Raw genomic sequence first — 19,633 nt, forward strand, 5'->3', positions numbered from 1 at the left:
TCTTTTCATTCCAATCTTCCAGAGATTGTTAGCTCACACGGCCATAGGCTGGTGAGCTATTGCCATCATGTGGCGTCCGTCCGTCTGTCCGTAATTCACAAAAATCACTACTCTTCCCTGAGTTTTCACTGGATTTTGATTCTGATTGTTTTGTTTGGAAGATCAATTCTATTGTTCTAATTATTATACCCCCTGCTCTGAAGGAGGGGCATATACTGGTTTACCTCTCTCTGTCCATCCGTCCGTATCTCCGTATTTCTGTCTGTCCGAAACACCCTTTTTCTCAGCAACCACAGATCATAACCACTGGGTACTTGGTACCAAACATCAGCTTGGGGTTCTATACTGTGTGTACCGTTTTCAGGTCTGTTACACATCGACTTCCTGTTTACTGACAACGAATTTCCGAAACATATTTCGTGGATTTGCAAAATTTTCATCACACTTTTCTCAGCAACTCCAAATCACAACTGCTTGATATTTGGTACCGAGCTTCAGCTTGGGGTTCTATACCGTATATACAATTTTCAGGTCTGTTCCACATTGACTTCCTGTTTACTGACTGAATGTATTTACGAAACATATAGGGTGGATTTTGACGCGATTTCAAGAAGCAAAGTGCGATTTCAAAATGACAGTTTACCAGGATGCTATTTGAAATCCCTGGGGAGAGACACTGCTCTTTACTTGTTTCAGGGTTCACTATTTGTTGGAGTCAACATTCATCATCGGTGTCCTATTCCTTCGATTGCTTGCATTCTGATATAAACAAGAACGGGGTATACGTAAATGAGCAGTAGCTCACAGCTGATCTTGTTCTCATGAGGAAGAGCAACGTAGCTAATTATAAACGAGTCTGGTTCCTTATGGTACGGCCGTGTGAGCTGCTGCGTCACTGACGCTCTGATTGTTGTTATTCATTTTTTGGAATGGTTTCGCAATGATGTGGAAATCTTTGAAAATGTCAAGATTGAAAGGTTGTGACGTATTTCTGGGCGGAACTGCAGAAATCTTTGGTTTTATCCATCAGGATTTGATTGGTTTGCGAAAGAAAGCAAAACAAAAACGTCGATGCTGGTCGATTGGAGAGAACTTCTCCTGTCACACAACAACAAACTCCTGCGAATACAGGAAGCAGAGAAGGAGGAAACAGATGACAATTTCTTCCTAGGAGTAAACGGGACGGGGTATGGGCGATCATGTGATGACATAAGATGATTTTTGATTCTATATTTTTCCCCGCCCAAAATTCGACAGTGACGTGAGGAAAAAATTAAAAAGAAGAGACTTTTAGACATTGTGAGAAACCAAATCTGTGCAAACTTGCTTCACTGCATTTCCCTGTTGCCGATTATTTAACTTTCACAGTGTTTTATTTCTGACATATTCAATTTAAAGCCAATGTACTCTTGAAGTTTAACATTTAATGGTTGAAACTGACACTCAGAGCTTCTCTGAATCATGCAGTTAGGAGAGAAAGTGATTGTAAAGCTGCTTTGTGTCCTCTTTCGACAGGTCAAAGCGGCCTGGGAAAATCGACGCTGGTGAACACTCTGTTTAAGTCCAAGGTCAGCCGTAAGTCCTGCACTCCCAATTACGAGGAGAAGATCTCCAAGACGGTCCACCTGCAATCAATCAGCCACAGTGAGTCTCTCTCTCTCTCACACACACACACACACACACACACACACACACACACACACACACACTCTCTCACTCACTAATGCTGTTTTGATCTCAGACTTCAACATGAACTTGTGACTAAAGACTCACATAATCCTTCCCACGAACCTTGATTTGCTCCAACTATCATTAAAAAAAGGTTTTATTTCTCGGTTTATTATCAGCAGCATGAACATTTCAGACAAAAGCCTTTTCCGTGTTCGTTGATAATGGTCTGTAATAATGACCGAGCAATACGTTTTTGCAAAGAAATTACATTTTATCCTCTTTGACATCTCTGTCTCTGATAAGATCAGACTTTTCTTTTCAATCCACATCAACAATGCCCCTTTTCCACCAAAGCAGTTCCAGGGCTGGTTCGGGGCCAGTGCTTAGTTTGGAACCAGGTTTTCTGTTTCCACTGACAAAGAACTGGCTCTGGGGCCAGAAAAACCGGTTCCAGGCTAGCACCGACTCTCTGCTGGGCCAGAGGAAAGAACCGCTTACGTCAGCAGGGGGGGCGGAGTTGTTAAGACCAACAACAATAACAAGACTGCGAAAGGTCGCCATTTTTAAGCGACGAGAAGCAGCAGCTGTACAAACGCGAAGTCATCCATTATTATTATTGTTGTTGCTGCTGCTTCTTCCACGTTGTTTTTGCTTCAATATTCGCGCCAAGGTTTATGCAAACGTAGCGACGTAACTGACGTACCGTATACAACGACGTAATGACGTATACAGCGACGTAACTGACGTATACAGCGACGTAATGACGTGTCTTCTCTTAGCACCACGAGCTATGGAAAAGCAAACTGGTTCTCAGCTGGCTCGCAAGTTGAAAGAGTTGTGAACCAGCACTGGCCCCGAACCAGCCCTGGAACTGATTTGGTGGAAAAGGGGTGTAAGAGGAAAATATCCGGAAAAATAAAATGCAAAGAAACTAAAAAAGAAAAAAAAGTTGCTTTGGGTCATTTTTGTGATATTTTATTAGATATATATTGTGATATAATCCTGTGCAAAAGTCTTCGGGACATGTAAAGTAATGCTATCAACCCAAAATGGCTTAAAAAATAATGAAATGAAATGTTTTAACAATTAAAAATATGATAAACAGTAATCAGTAAGCCATAATAAATGAGTAAATACAAAGTCAGTATTTGGTGTGAGACGACTCTTCGCTTTAGTCTCAGGTCCAGTGAGTGCAGTTTTATGTGGAAATGATCTGTAGGTTTTCCTGAGCATCTTACAGAACCAGCCGCAGTTCTTCTGGACACTTTGACTGTCACACTCGCTTCTTCATTTTGCACTAAAACCCAGTAGCCTTCATTATGGTTTCTTTTTTCATCTGAAAAGTGCTCCCTTATGGAATATGCTGCTCAGATACAAACTTTTTTTTTTTCAACATTTAATTTTGTGCTGGAAAATGAACGAACATTTGGAACTCTAAAATGTTTTTGCCCTGACTCAATAATGAAAATAGAAATCTATCCCAAAGTTTGTATGGAAAAAAAAATATAGGGGGGCTGAAAATTTTTGCACAGGACTGTATCTATGAAGATGAATCATCAGTGGCCTCAGTTTGACCCTCCTCATAGCTTGTAGCATGGTGTGTGTTTGTGTCCAGGAAGGTCATGTGACAGCGGTGAAAATGATTTATTTCAGAACGCCGAAGGCCAGTCATTTTTATTTCACCTTGTTACTCTGAGGTCACCAGAATATCACTTCATCGACAGGATTTAAAAAAAAAAAATCCAAGAAATTGAACCAAGCCAAAAGAAATTATGCTGAAAAAAAATTAGCACTGGTTTCGACTCGGAAAAGAACGTAAGGTTTTGTAGTGTTTGACTTGGAGCCAAGCCAGACACCTGGGACGTTGTGTGAGTAAGAGAGAGAGAGAGAAAGAGAGAGGAGATGAATTAAGATGCCGGTGATGGGGGACGGATTAAGAAAGATCAATCATGCAGTTTTCAGCCGGAGGGAGAGAGAGAGAGAAAGAGAGAGAGATGTGGCCCTGGCTGTCATGAAGAAAAACCTGTCAGAGAGGCTGAGAGAGAGAGAGAGAGAGAGAGAGAGAGAGTGCCAGATCGGCCATTTTTCATCTGGTGGGTCAAAGGATGACTCTCGTTCCAACAGAGGACATCGTTTATCTAAGATAACAACTGGTGTCTGGTTGAGCACGATGCCGTGTCTTCTCTTCCGTTCTCTCACAGTAGTTGCATAAAATCATTGACTCTATGACAAGATTTCTGACCTCAGACTATGAAAAAAAACCAACAACAAAGCTAAAACTCAGAATTCCGACTCAAAGTCTCGAGTTGAGCAAATGACGTCATGTCAACATGGCTGCTCACACCATGAACAGTCAATAAAATAAAATATCGCTTTTGAAGAGTTTATCGTCGTATTTACTTTTGATCCATCAACATAGACACATTAATATATGAACTGAGGAACTATTCATAAGAATTCATCATAAACTCACTAATATTGGCTAATGTTAGCTGGCTAGCTATCTGTGACGAATCTCAGTCATCCAGGTGCATAGTAATCTGTGGTTGGTTGAAGAGAGCAACTGGACTTGCTTGAAGATTCTTGAAAACGTTTCGCCTCTCGTCCTAAAGCAAGTCCAGTTGCTCTCTTCAACCAACCACAGATTACTATGTACCTGGATGACTGAGATTCGTCACAGATATGTTTCTACGCACTTTGGGATGAGATCCCTTCGACTGGTGCGGGAGTATGAGAGGACTTCCAGAAAACTGGCAGACATCTTAGCCAGAGAGGATCGTTCATTTTTGTCAACCTGGAACGACCATCACTGAACAGAGGTGGGGGTCTAAGACATCTTTTATCAGCCGCCTACAATGCAGCCATCAGCATTCTGATTCGGATTCTTTGATGATCCATGAGAGGATAAATACTGGATACTCCCTTTAGTCAGACAGAACTGAGGAAGCCTTTAGGATGAGAGGCGAAACGTTTTCAAGAATCTTCAAGCAAGTCCAGTTGTTCTCTTCAACCAACCACAGCTGGCTAGCTATGTTCCCAATTCTTAGCTCAAACGCATCAAGCTCAAAAATTACGCAATTTACAAGTTCAGATTTCCCAACTCTGAGTTCAGCAATACTTTAAGATCTAGAATGTGAAATGGTGCATGATCACATTAGTTCTTGATGCCAATTACATTTGCAAGTCGAAGCTTCTCAGAAAGCTTGTCCACTCGGTGGCCGTCTTGGCAAATCTCAGTAATTATCTGACTGTAACTCTGTTTGGTTTTAGATCTGGACCTGGATGGATTCCATCTTTTTCAGGTCTTGTGGCCATGTTGATATTCTTCTTCCTCCTCCCTTTCCCTAGTGTTTTTGACCAACTCTGATCATTTTCGTCCCGATACCAGTCACTTTGCAAATTCTCTGTAAACAAATCCTGAAGTACCATTCAAACTTCAGGCTTGCTTGAGTTTCCCACGATGTGAAGAATTCCAAGAAGAAAACCATTGACATTATTACACAGGCCTGTGCTGGAGGCCGAATGAAAAGAAAAGCACATACCTTCGTGAATTTCACTTGTTCAGGCGCCGCTATGCTCAATTTGAAAATGGCGTGAAGGGCGGATATAGCATAGCCTCCTGAGTTTTTCCTTGAAATGGATGTATTGTGTGTGTTCCGATAATAATTAGCAATCCTACAGTGTCATCTTTCTTGACGTGAATAGTGTGAGCAGTTTCAACAAGATTCTGTGTGGGATTTAAAATCACACAGTTTAGCAAGACAAGACAGAACAACGTCGTAAAAAAAAAAACTTGAAGAAAGAAAAGCGTTGTATTCGGTGAGCTTTAAGTGCACGTGGACTCTCTTAACAGGAAACTAAAAGGAAGCAAAGGGAAGTGCCACTTGATAAATTCCTAGCGGTGTTAGCAGGGAACTTCAGCTCGAGGCTATGCTATTTACTTCAGAGAGTGGAGCGAGCACAAATGAAACACTAACCTGACAGGATTTCTGACTGGATTCTTATTTTTATCAAACATTCCGAGTATTCACTGAAAACAACAGCTGGCTGGTGACCACGAACTGACCTGACAGGAATTCTGAGAGGAATTTTCTGTCATATTTCTAAATGTTTATAATATTCACTGCTTGCTAACTGAAGCTAGTTTGACAGGATGCCCCCTTGTCATACCCAACCATAGATAGCGAAGTAAAATTAGCTCATGTGTTGCAGGATATTTAAAAGCTTTTTACACTGTCTTCAGAAGGTATATAATCTTTACAGGAAATGTGAGTTAGCTCGCTCACATGAGCAAACCTGAGGAGCATTTTTTAAGTCCTGTTCATCGATTGCTAAATGACGTGCGCTAATGTGACAGGATTTCTCAAAGAAATTAATGTTAAAAGCTTGACTGCTGGCTAGCTGATTAATAATATTAATCAGCTAGCCAACAGGGATCCCAGACGTCCGCTATTTAGCGGAATTCCGCTATTTTTCTAGCCAAAGTGATAGTGTTTTTTTTTTTTAAATCTCTTGTATATCCGTTAAAAATATGTTTGTTTAAGTAAATGACCAGCAGAATACGTTCTGATTTGGTTTGCTTGTTTAGCGATGTTTTTGTCAGCTTCGTTTGTTCTCGTTGACATTCGGGAACACTCAGAAGTTAAATTGATGTAAATACCGCGAGACTGTACGCGATAGAACGAGAAAACAATATGGCTGCGCCCATTTGCCAAATGTGTTGAACTTAATTCAATATGCAGGGCTGTGAAATTTCCGTGGATTCTGTCGCGAAAAATATCATCTTCACAAAACGTCTGTTTTTGCATTAAAAATCATTGGGGGGGGGGTCTAGTCGGTTTTAATCGCCTTGCACGAGACCGGCGGCTCAGCCGGACTCGCGGAGTTTTATGCCAGCTGAGCGTGGAACACGTCTTGACTGCGACTCAGGAGCAGTGTTGCCAGATTGGGCGGTTTCAAGTGCATTTTGGTGGGCTTTGAACATATTTTGGGCTGGAAAACGTGAGCAGAATCTGGCAACATTGCTCAAGAGTGCATGACAGAGCTAAAAATAGCTATTGCGTGACCTGGCACCGCGTACGTGCATTTTGTACTTACAGGGTGTAAGATCAGACATAGTTAAGATGCCATCAAAAAGGAAAGCTAAGGAGGTGTTTGAGAGAGATGCAAAGAGGGCTAGAAAAGAACACACAGACAGACTGAAGGAAAAGATGAAAAAGAACAAGTTTGCAAAACTGAAAGAGATGGTGTTAAAGAAAAGAAAATTAAAAGACTTTCATTAGATGCTGTTTGATAGACTATGAACATTTTGTAAATAGCTTTAATAGAGGAATGCAAATACTATAGAACTAATAACTAATAGCCTTACTGAAAGATGAATTGAAAGAAATAGCTGGGAGTGATGCAAAGAGGAATAGAAGGAGCCAGAAGTAAAAGAAAAGATGTAAATAATATATTAGATAAGAAACATTAGTTTTTTTAAACTTTTGCTCTGTAGACAAGAGACATTGTGACAGATTCTTGGAAAAAGCCAGGACATAATACAAGAATTAAGTGTAATTTGGAAGACAACAGGTATCTCTCACTTAAATATTGAGCATGATTTTTCACAAAGTCATTTTGAAAGGCCTATCAAAGTTTTCTTTTATTAACATTTCTTTAAATTGTTATTTACACTTTTTTTTACTTTTATTTTGATTAAGAGATAAAATACATAGGCATTTATTAGATATTTCAAGGTATTTTACATGGATCTTTCATTTTAAAAGAGAAAACTGTTGATGGGTATTTTATATGGCAAAATGAAGACCAAGACTAGTCAAATATTTACTTGTTGAGATCAGTTTTTTACTTGCAGGAAATGCTCAGAATACACCATATAACACCTAAAATGGCTTGGTGTCCGGCTTATGCTGGGGGGCTGTGCCCCCCAGACCCCCCCTTTTCCTCGGATTTCTTATTTACAATTTCACAGCCCTGAATATGTCGTGGAAAAAAGATATCATCCATAAAAGAGATAGCGGAACAGTGTCCGGGTTAGAAGAAGTATATTCTTCAAAGCTACATTTTCATCTAATTTTTAGAAATAACATTTATTTTTTTTTGCCACTTATGTCATTGATTACAAAATATGGCATCAAATAGATACACATTATTGTTAAATTCTGTTGCTTTTCTATGTTAAATGTATGTAAAAAATGTGTTCTATAGCATCTTTAAATGTTAAAATCTCAACAGCTTCAGGGGGCTTGCAGCGCCCTTGACCCCTGCTGATAGTTTCTTACATTCCTCTATTTTTTTCAATTACTGCTGGGATCCCTGTAATATGAGCTTTATTTATTTATTTATTTATTTATTTTATCAGTATCCACAAATATTTATTGTGAATCCTAGTTTCGTGGTTAATATGATTTATTTTTTGTAATATTTCTAAATGGTTATAATCTTTACTGTTGATGCTAGTCAGCTAACTTGACAGGATTCCTGAGAGGATTTTGAAGTGCTCGTCCTCCATTTTAATTGCTAATTTATGATGTATAAATTATAAATCAGAATTATATTGCATATATTATTAGCATACAAGCTAATTTGACAGGACTTTTTGACAGGAACTTATCACAGTTTCTGCTATTCTTCCAATCATAAAATTAGCGGTGATAGCAGAAATATTATATCATGATATTTATATACCGAGCTTGTAAACAGATGCTCATGCTGGACTGCACATTTCAGATCGTCTAACATTCAGGGTATACGTCCTCGAGAGATCACGACAGGAGATTCACTACAGGAGACACTTCACTGAATTCTCACTCCAGCAAATCGTAAACAGTGGAGTGAGGGGAAAAGACTGGGTTTTTTTTCTTCTTAAGCCTTCAGAAACCCACACCAGAACATCCTGACATCTAATGTAAATATTTACCTCTATCGGGCCTGTGTGTCGTAATAGCATCGTTTGTTTTAAAGTACTTAACGCTAACTGCGAGAAGAGAGAAATGAAAATGCCATCATGGTTTCCGCCACATTCTTTCAGTAAAGGTGGATGTGAAGACCCAGTATATTTCTTCAACAATGCAGCTTTGTCTGTGTGGATTTCAGGTTCTGAATATTTTCACCGGATTTGTCAAAACATCATCGTTATCTGTAGAAACAACAAACTGAATTTGGATGTATTTAAATAGAATAACAGTTCAATTGAATATTATTTGGGGCGGCACGGTGGTGTAGTGGTTAGCGCTGTCGCCTCACAGCAAGAAGGTCCTGGGTTCGAGCCCCGGGGCTGGCGAGGGCCTTTCTGTGCGGAGTTTGCATGTTCTCCCCGTGTCCGTGTGGGTTTCCTCCGGGTGCTCCGGTTTCCCCCACAGTCCAAAGACATGCAGGTTAGGTTAACTGGTGACTCTAAATTGACCGTAGGTGTGAATGTGAGTGTGAATGGTTGTCTGTGTCTATGTGTCAGCCCTGTGATGACCTGGCGACTTGTCCAGGGTGTACCCCGCCTTTCGCCCGTAGTCAGCTGGGATAGGCTCCAGCTTGCCTGCGACCCTGTAGAACAGGATAAAGCGGCTAGAGAGAATGAGATGAGATGAGATGAATATTATTTGAACTTCTTACGCCACAACGTAAAAACATTCTGATACCACAGTGACGCTGAATTCTCGATTCTGATTGGTCAGAGAGTGTTGATTAATTTTTGATAAAAGCAGCTCTGATAGTAGAGCTGTTTTGTATGATGGACGCACTACACAAACGGATGTTAAAAAAAAAAGTCCACTCACCGGCTACTTTATTAGGAACACCCATCCACCTCCTGTTTGATGCAGTTCCCTAATCAGCCGATTCCTTGAGAGCAGCACAACGCCATAAAATCATGCAGATACAAAACAAGAGCTTCAGTTAATGTTCACAATGCTCAAACATCAGGATGGGAAACATTGCGATCTCAAAGCAGGCTTGTAGTACTCGAATCCAGGACTCGGACTCGAGTCTGACTCGTGCCCTGATTTTAAGGACTCATGACTCGACTTGGACTTGAGCACTGATAACTCGGACTTGGACTCGGACTCGTGCGTTAACTGCATTCGGACTCGTAAATTGAAGACTCGGACTCGGATTTTTTCTTTATTTTTTGTAACATGCCAAAATAATTTGGCATAAGATATTTATATCTACATTAATTTTTGTACTAATTTCGTGTAAGAGTGTCACACCTGCGCGCCTTGGTGCGTGCATCAGATAGGCTTTCGGGCACGCTCCGGACAGCGCGCTCACCAAGCGGACTCTCGCGTGCGCCGGAAACGACTCACACCTGCAAGGATTAAGGCACAATCAGCGCACCGATATAAAAACTGTGAAAACACACTTACAGTGGCATGCAAAAGTTTGGGCACCCTTGCTGAAAATGTCCGTTACCGTGAATAGTTAAGTGAGCAGAAGAAGAACTGATCACCAAAAGGCATAAGGGTCAAGATGACACATTTCTTTAATATTTTCCACAAGATTACATTTTTATTTCCATCATTTACAGGTGTAAAATACCAAAAAATGAAAAGGACCCGAAGCAAAAGTTTGGGCACCTGGCACGGTCAGTACTTGGTAACACCCCCTTTGGCAAGTATTACAGCTTGTAAACACTTTTTGTAGCCGACTAATCATCTTTCAGTTCTTACTTGGGGGATTTTCATACATTCGTCCTTGCGAAAGGCTTCCAGTTCTACAAGTTTCTTGGGCTGTCTTGCATGCACTGCTCTTTTGAGATCTATCCACAGATTTTCAATGATGTTTAGGTCAGGGGACTGTGAGGGCCAGGGCAAAACCTTCAGCTTGTGCCTCTTGAGGTATTCCATTGTAGATTTTGAGGTGTGTTTTGGATCATCGTCTTATTGTAGGACCCATCCTCTTTTTAACTTCAGCTTTTTTACAGATGGTGTGATGTTTGCTTCCAGAGTTTGCTGGTATTTATTCGAATCCATGCTTTCCTCGACCAATGAAATGTGCCCTGTGCCACTGGCTGCAACACAACCCCAAAGCATGATCGATCCACACCCATGCTTCAGAGTTGGAGAGGTGTTCTTGTCCTGGAATTTGGCACCCTTTTTTCTCCAAACATACCTTTGCACATTGTGGCCAAAAAGTTCTATTTTGATTTCATCAGTCCACAGGACTTATTTCCAAAATGCATCAGGCTTGCTTAGATGTTCATTTGCAAACTTCAGACGCTGAATTTTGTGGCGAGGACGCAGGAACGGTTTTCTTCTGATGACGCTCTCATGAAAGTCATATTTGTTCAGATGTCGCTGCATAGTAGAACAGTGCACCACCACTCCAGGGTCTGCTAAATCTTTCTGAAGGTCTTTTGCAGTCAAACAGGGGTTTTTATTTGCCTTTCTAGCAATCCAACGAGCAGTTCTTTCAGAAAGTTTTCTTCATCTTCCAGACCTCACCTTGATCTCCACTGTTTCTGTTCAGTGCCATTTCTTAATAACATTATGATTTGGGGAAACAGCTACCTGAAAACACTTTGCTATGTTCTTGTAGCCTTCTCCTGATTCGTGAGCATCAATTATTTTATTATTCAGAATGCGAGGGAGTTGCTTAGAGGAGCCCATGGCTGTTGATTTTAGGGACAAATTTGAGGAGTCAGAGAATTTATACAGCTTTGAAATCTGCATCATCTGACCTTTCCTAATGAATAATTTGAACAAGCCACAGCTCAGTAAGCTAATTAAGGTCTGGAACCTTGGTAAAAGTTACCTGAGAACTCAAATGTATTAGGGTGCCCAAACTTTCATATGGTGTTCCTTTTCTTTTTTCACTCTCCAATTGTACAAAGCAAAAATAATACACAAATCTTGCAGAAAACACTGAAAAGAAATGTGTCGTCTTTACCTTTATGCCTTTTGGTGATCAGTTCATCTTCTGCTCACTTAACTATTCACAGTAACAGACATTTTCAGCAAGGGTGCCCAAACTTTTGCATGCCACTGTACTTTGCGAAGTATTGAGTTGCGTTGTTGATACGTTCCCGAGCCTGATTTCCTTGTTTGGGTTCCTGATCCCTGATTTCCTGTTTCTTGTCTTTGATTCTGCCAAGTCTATGATCGCCTGTTTGTGCCTCGCTCGACCGATCTCCTGTTTCACCATTTTACGATTTTGCCTGCCGTTCTGGATTGTTTACCGTCTTCACTTGTATTAATAAACACGCCTTCTGCACTTACATCCGTCTCCCAACCATCTCTGACAGAATACTTCATACTCCCTGACAGCGATGGGAATAACGGCATTAGAAATAAACGGCGTTACTAACGGCGTTACTTTTTTTAGTAACGAGTAATCTAACTAATTACTTTTTACATCGTTATAACGCCGTTCCTGTTACTTACAATAAAATACTATGCGTTACTTTATTAAAGCTGTTTTCATCTGGCACGCTGCTCGTTCAGCCTTTCTTTACTCTGCTTTAGTGTGGGGCGGGGAGACGCGAGACAACTGCACAGTAAGCCAATCAGAGTAGATTTGGACAACATACGTAGGTAGGCCACGCCTACTGCACTACTGCGCACACTTTCAATCAGAAGACCCAGCGATGGCGAGCGGTCAGCCCAGCACTGCGCTTTCACATTGGAAATACAGCCATTGCTTTTCATTACTTGAAATAAAAGGCAAAAATGTTTACGTGCAATGCACATTATATCGAGGAACAAAGGGTTTGTCCTCGTCAGTGGCCAGTAATTAGTAACAATTTTAATAACTACAAAAATATATTAAATTTGATAGATGTCTTCTCACATTGTCCCACAAAAATATTAATATAGTGTAGATAACGTTACTAATTGGTTCTGTTAAGTGTCCATTTCAGTCATTAAACACATTTAACATTCACTTTTATTATGATTACACTAATTGAATTTGATTTTTTTTTGGGGGGGGGTAACAAAATGTAACGGGATAATTACTTTCCCTGGTAATTAGTTACTTTAATGACAAAGTAACTCCGTTACTAACTCAGTTACTTTTTGGGAAAAGTAACTAGTAACTATAACTAATTACTTTTTGAAAGTAACGTGCGCAACACTGCTCCCTGATAAAGAGAAGTACATTCACCTGTTCATACGCCATGTTCAGGAACAAACTCATGTTAATGGTGCTGAAACAGACACTGTCACATGGTGCAGTTGGAGTCTTGTTCTCAGACTCGACTTGGATCAGTCGTGGACTCGACTCAAAACTTTTTTTAATGACTTGGACTTGACTCGGACTTGAACACTGGGGACTCGAGACTGGACTCGGACTTGAGGTTTAGTGACTCGACTGCAACACTCAGTGCATTTACATGCACACGGTAATCGAGCTAAGGGTCCCAGCAGGGGTGCCAGAGAAATCCAATCCTACATGCACACAAGGAAATCGAGCTATTGTGTGAGGTACATTGTGCACCCGAGCCACAGGTGGCGCTACACGCCCCATCGTGTTGGTACACTTCTGGTTGTCGTCATGAAGAAGAGCTATTCAAGAGTATAAACAAACTTATCAGTTCCGTGTTCACAAAGTTATCAGTTCCGTGTTCTCTTCTGCTGCTCGCTACTACTACTGTTGTCATGCCGACCGAGACTGTTGTGTTTCCCGCTTGTGGTCTCGTCACTCGTCACTTCCGGAAGGGGCAGTGCTGAAGTAAGTAGCTTGACTACGTAGCTCGATAGGGTTTACATGCGCTAAGTAGCTCGGCTACAATCGCATAATCTAGGTCGCGTAGCTCGATTACGAGAAATCCAGTTCGGTTTGATTTCAGCTGAGCTAAGGTGTTTCCATGGCATTTAGAACTTCGATTTCAGTCGAGCTACGGCAGAAATTCGATTTTCTCTATGTGCATGTAAACGCACTGACTGTCTTAAAGTGTGACTCTCACCGTGGCGTGGGTGTTGGTTTGAGTATTTCAGAAACTCCTGATCTGATCTCCTGAGGTTTTCACACACAACAGTCTCTAGAGTTTACACAGAATGAATGGTGCGAAAAACAAAAAACAAACATTGAGTGAGTGAGTGAGTGAGTGAGTGAGTGAGTGAGTGAGTGAGTGAGTGAGTGAGTGAGTGACAGTTCTGTGGGTGGAAACAAACGCCTTGTTGATAAGAGAGGGTCAGAGGAAAAATGGCCAGATTGGTTCAAGCTTTTTCACCAAGAAGAATATAGTAACTCATATCATCACTCTTTACAACCGTGGTGAGCAGAAAAGCATCTCAGCATGCAACAGAAAACAATAGAACACATTGGGTTCCAGTCCTGCAGCCAAGAACAGGGATCTTAGAATCAACAAGTTCCTATTAAAGTGACCGGTGTGTGAATAACAACTGGTGATGACTGTTTAACGTAAGTGAAAATTTACGCTACTCTCAGACATACTGGAATTGGAAAATAATAAACTTCAGGGTGATAACGGTAACTTGGCTTCATCATGGTGTGTCCACTCCGTTCGCTAAAAACAATAATGTCTTCAAAACAAAGCAATGTGGTCAATTGAACTGCGAGATGATTAACACAGCTAGCTACCTAGCTAAGACTAGTTATGTTTGTGAACTAAATTTGAAGTAATATTGTTGAGTGAAGATATAGATTTCAGGCTGTCAAGGAAATTCAAATTGATTTACAGTCAAAGTTGCTGATGGTTATGGATTTCGCACAAAGGTTCTCTTATAACGTATTAGAATTCTCGACCTAGAACTGCAAAATTTGTGGAATTTTTTCAAAATTTCGATCTCTTCCTGCTCTGTTTTTCAGTCATCGAAGAGAAGGGCGTGAAGATGAAGCTCACGGTTATCGACACACCTGGTTTCGGAGACCAGATCAACAACGAGAACTGGTGAGAGAAGTTTGACCATGTCTGTGTTTCATACACAAAAAATACCACAGTACGTTTATTATCCTGAAACAATCTTCATTTTTCACGTATTGCGTCTCCTCAGCTGGGAGCCCATCATCACGTACATCAATGAGCAGTATGAGAAATATTTGAAGGAAGAGCTGCACGTCAACAGGAAGCGAAAGATCCCCGACACCCGTGTGCACTGCTGCATCTACTTCTTGCCAGCCACAGGACACCGGTACGTGTCACTTTCTTCGCGATATTTACAGCCAGGCACGTAAAAATGCTGATCCAAAGGTTACGAGTTATCGCTCGGTAATAGCGCTGCTTTCAGATGGGATAGAGGAAACTTGAAGGAGGCCCGAGTGCCCTGACTGACCCTTTGACCTTCTGGGAAACCCGAGAGCCGTAAATCGCCTTCCTAATAGAGTGTAGGGTTGTGCTAAGAAAACAGAACAGTCTTCACGGGTCAAGAAGTCATAAATACCTCAATCCGTGTCCAAATATTCCGAGCCTCGTCAAGCTATACGTCTTCCGAGTGTCCACATGTCTTCAGTGCATTTATGAGATACTTCTACAGATTTAACTTCAGCATCCAGCTGAGGAGTTGAGAGATAAAGGCTTTGTTCAAGACTGAACAAATTAGCTTGTCACGTGATGCTAATCGGTGGCAAAACTCGCATTCGCAATCAGTAACCAGAAAAACGAGCGTGGAATGATCTAGGGGATATTTGGTGAAACTAACATTAACCAGAAGTTTCCTTCAGGTTGCGTCCAATCGATGTGGAGTTTATGAAGCGGCTGGGGAAGATCGTGAGCATCGTGCCTGTGATCGCCAAAGCCGACACGCTAACCATGGACGAGAGGCTCGAGTTCAAGCAATGGGTGAGCAGTGATTCATTCATTTAAGCACTTCTCGTGTACATGTTCTTTTTAATTTGTATAAGAATCTTATTCCTCAACTTTTTTCCCTGGTTATTGGAATAATTAAAAAAAATAAATAAATAAACTAAAAACTAGCATAAAATTGAGCAAAAAAGCAAATGAGAGTAGATGTGTTTCTGAGAAATAAATACTATGAAAAAGCCTAGATGAGGTCATGATATGACATGACTGGATTGCGTATTTTCTGAGCGTTTATTCAAAAATAAAAAGCTAATTTCTTTGTATTACCGTATTTTCCGGACTATACGTTGCTCCGGAGTTCAAGTCACATCAGCCAAAAAATGCATTATGAAGACGAATAAAACATATATATACACGTCGCACCGGACTACAAGTCGCACTTTTTTGAAGGGTTATTCTATCCATAGAATCTGTGATTCTATCTGATAAGCGGCGCGTGGTTACTGCACGACTGCATTGCTTATTTAATAAACGAACAGCTGAGCAGTGATAACACGCCCTTTGCCCTGTAAGTAGCCTGGTCTGATTATTTTAAATATCTACTACTATCTTTAATACTATCACTATCGTTATTACTAATAGCCTATATTATTATTATAACTAATATTAGTAGCCTATTACTGATGCATTAATCAGTTTGCTTTTAGAATATTTTTACTGGTAGGGCTTATTATCGCCCCATGGCTCTTTCATCTGTGTTATTAAAGCTGTAGTCATCATCGAGGAGTGTCATTCTTCATTTTTGTCGAATTTTATTTCATCAAATCAGAGGCCAAGTAGGCTATAGGTATATCATCTCCAAAGACAGGTACGGTAGTAAAAACAACCATCTAGTGAAAAAAACAACAACCGCTCAGAGAAAAAAACAGGCAGAAAGCTACATAGCGCCCTCTCGCGGTGGAAAAAAAAATATATATAGACCCTTTTCAGTCACGTGACCTTCGTAAACACGACCGCCATTTTGGACATGTAGTGGACTTCGGCTCAAATCGGTTTGAATGCGAGGAAGGCGACAAACATAAAAGAAAAAGGAGCGAGATGCAGAAAACTGTATTTACTAGTTTACTGTAATTATGATCTGGCAGCTATTTATACCGGATCCAGTGTAAATAGCTGCCGGAGCCAACGTCCGAGGTTCCGGAGCGAGCGTGCGCGCTGGCTCCGGCCGGCCGCGAGCAAGCGCGCTCCGGAACCTCGGACGTTGGCTCCGGCAGCTATTTACACTGGATCCGGTGTAAATAGCTGCCAGATCATAATTACAGTAAACTAGAATGGAATGTTAACAGCAATGTAATGCCTTTTCTGGCTAATTTTATTCATCTTACCTCCAACAAAGTGGTCACTACACAAGCGTTGGTGTGCCGCTATCCATCTTCTCCATCAGTCAGCATCTACCGGGATCCGATAAAATGATAACCCTTGCCTTGTTTGTTGATGGTTACTACATCCAGGTGCACAACAACATAGTGGCATGATGGAAGTCTTGCTGAAAATAAACACTTTCTTTGCTGCCGTTCCTCAATGTTGGCTGTGGTAAACTACTGGTAGTACACGTCCAAAATGGCGGCCGCGTTTGTCGTGACGTCACGTGAAAAGGGTCCATATATATATATGTCGCACCGGAGTATAAGTCGCATGGCCAGCCGAACCATGAAAAAAAGTGCGACTTATAGTCCGAAAAATACGGTAGTATGCATGCTAGCTAACAGGTGAACACTGTATTAGCCTAAATGCTGTTGAGTGACTGTGAAACCATTCGTCACGAGCTAGAAGCTAGCTAACGTTAGCTAACCTGAGCAGTGTCGTTGGAAAGAATGAGAAAGAGAGACAAAACTGTGGCGCATCCAGAAAACAAAACATTTATTCAAAATAATACGTTTTTTTTTTTTTTTTTAAATCTTGAAAAAGTTCAGAATTTTTAAAAGTAATTTACATGGTGGAAAATTAAAATTATACCCAACACTTGAGTCTCTTGTCATGGGTTCGGAAAAATCTGGGGATCGTTTTTGGAACAAAACTAATAACAATGCCAAGACACATTTGTGTCCCCACTGTGTGTGTGTGTGTGTGTGTGTGTGTGTGTGTGTGTGTGTGTGTGTGTGTGTGTGTGTGTAGGTCTTTTTTTTTTGTGGAAAAAAGTTCACAACTCGATGGATCCAGCAGGATAATGCAGTGTGGGAGGAAGCCTCTCTGTACTCCTGTACTACATCTCTCCTAAAGCCTCCCACCCACACACACGCACGCACACACACAACACACACACACACACACACACTGATAAAACTCACTGATAATTCAGGTTCCAAGATATTTTCAGCTTTGTTGAATATTATCTACAGTATATCATCATGATATCATATGATAACGTCATTTTAAAAACCACCCTGATAATCACTGTGCTATCTTGAACATCCTTTTAACACAGAATAGGGAAGTGTGTGTGTGTGTGGGGGGGGGGGGAGTTCTCATTTATAAGCTGTAGTTTTGTCTCTTGGATGATGTCAGGTTTCAACTTGTGATCTTTCGACAAAGAATACCGTACGCAAAATCCGTTTTAACAATGTCACGTCTTTTTTTTTTAATGACCGTTAAAATATTTGGCAGAAACATTTATTCAGGTTTGTCAGTGTGTTAGCAGCTGAAAACTCAATTATGTCGACTGATCCTGTGAGGAAACTTTCATGAAGTCTGCTCATGACATTGCGAGATGATGGAATTTCAATAAAATCATGACCAGCAGGGGGCGCTGTCTTACATCACTGCCAGGTTTAAATCACACTTTCTACTCAAGCATGTCTGAAAGGAGCAGATGGTCCAGGGAAAAAACAACAACGGTGAACTGATTTCTCCCCAAGCAAATGCGATGCGTAAAATTGATTATTTATTCAACTGGATTATGAACTAATTTATTCGTAAAACATTCAAGATCGTTTACTCAAGAAATTCATGAAAAGTTTTTGGGAAAAGCATTCAGAACTTCTGAGAGCTCCTGAGTTTGCAGACGAAGTGATATGAACCCTCGTTGATCGGCTTCAAATTGCAGAATTGTCGATGAAGGATTCATTCCTACAAGAGATTTCGAGACTATTTAATAATAATAATAATAATAATAATAATAATAATAATAATAATTGATTTACGCAAAGTTTAAATCACTTATTTATTTTGATTTAATGCACATTTGTGAAGCTCGTGACAGTCTGTTGTTTCATGTTCATGACTCGAAAGAAAGCAATCGAAAACAAATGCGTAAATTGAGGCAATTAAGGTTAGCCGTTTGACTGGTACAAAAGTAATGGCGCCCTGTAAAAGGAGGAAGTTGGTTTGTGAAAGATTTCGTGTGCTCGAATGTGCTGAGAAGACTCTTTCACCACTGAGCTGCCATTTTATCGTTTTCAGCTCTCTGTTTTTTTTTGTTTTTTCGTTTTGTGGGCGTGGCTAAATGGAAATCAGTTGTATCATGAACGTGCTTGGTAATTTATGTTTTTTCTTGATATGTATGAAGAAAATCATACTTTATCATATTTTCGCTGAAAATCAGGATCAGTGATCCGGTGCCTGGTGGTGTTCTGGTGTTATTCCACTCACACACACTGCTGTAAAACTTCCTGGTCCAGAGCAAGTGTTTATATTTCACTCTGAGGAGAACACGTGTGTGTGTGTGTGTGTGTGTGTGTGTGTGTATGTGTGTGTTTTTACATGACTGTAAATCTGACCAGGAGCTTCTTTCTTTCTTTCTTTCTTTCTTTCTTTCTTTCCTTCTTTCTCTCATCTTTATCTTTCTTTCTCTCTCATCTTTCTTTCGCTCTCTCATCTTTCTTTCTATTTCTTTCTCTTTCTTTCCTTCTTTCTCTCATCTTTATCTTTCTTTCTCTCTTTATTTTTTTTCTTTCTTTCCTTCTTTATCTCTCTCATCTTATTCTTTCTCTTTATTTTTCTTTCTTTCCTTCTTTATCTCTCTCACCTTTTTCTCTTTATTTTTCTTTCTTTCCTTCTTTCTCTCTCATCTTTTTCTTTCTATTTTTCTTTCTTTCTCTTTATTTTTCTTTCCTTCTTTCTCTCTCATCTTTCTTTCTTTCTCTTTATTTTTCTTTCTTTCCTTCTTTCTCTCATCTTTATCTTTCTTTCTCTCTCATCTTTCTTTCTCTCATCTTTCTTTCTATTTTTCTTTCTCTTTCTTTCCTTCTTTCTCTCATCTTTATC

At 40.4% G+C, this 19,633-nt stretch overlaps 1 protein-coding gene across 4 annotated transcripts in view; it reads left to right on the top strand.

Moving 5' to 3' along the window:
- The window catches only part of septin12 (septin 12), a 123,571-nt gene that overhangs the window by 101,206 nt on the left and 2,732 nt on the right, over positions 1-19,633 (top strand). For all 4 annotated transcript variants that reach the window (XM_060901134.1, XM_060901136.1, XM_060901137.1 and 1 more), the window contains 4 exons: positions 1,516-1,644; positions 14,440-14,521; positions 14,625-14,762; positions 15,292-15,409. In XM_060901134.1, coding sequence (XP_060757117.1) covers positions 1,516-1,644; positions 14,440-14,521; positions 14,625-14,762; positions 15,292-15,409 — 467 coding nt within the window. The remainder of the gene's footprint in view (positions 1-1,515; positions 1,645-14,439; positions 14,522-14,624; positions 14,763-15,291; positions 15,410-19,633) is intronic.

The sequence above is a fragment of the Neoarius graeffei genome, chromosome 20, assembly GCF_027579695.1.
Source record: "Neoarius graeffei isolate fNeoGra1 chromosome 20, fNeoGra1.pri, whole genome shotgun sequence".
NCBI classification, from domain to species: Eukaryota; Metazoa; Chordata; class Actinopteri; order Siluriformes; family Ariidae; genus Neoarius; species Neoarius graeffei.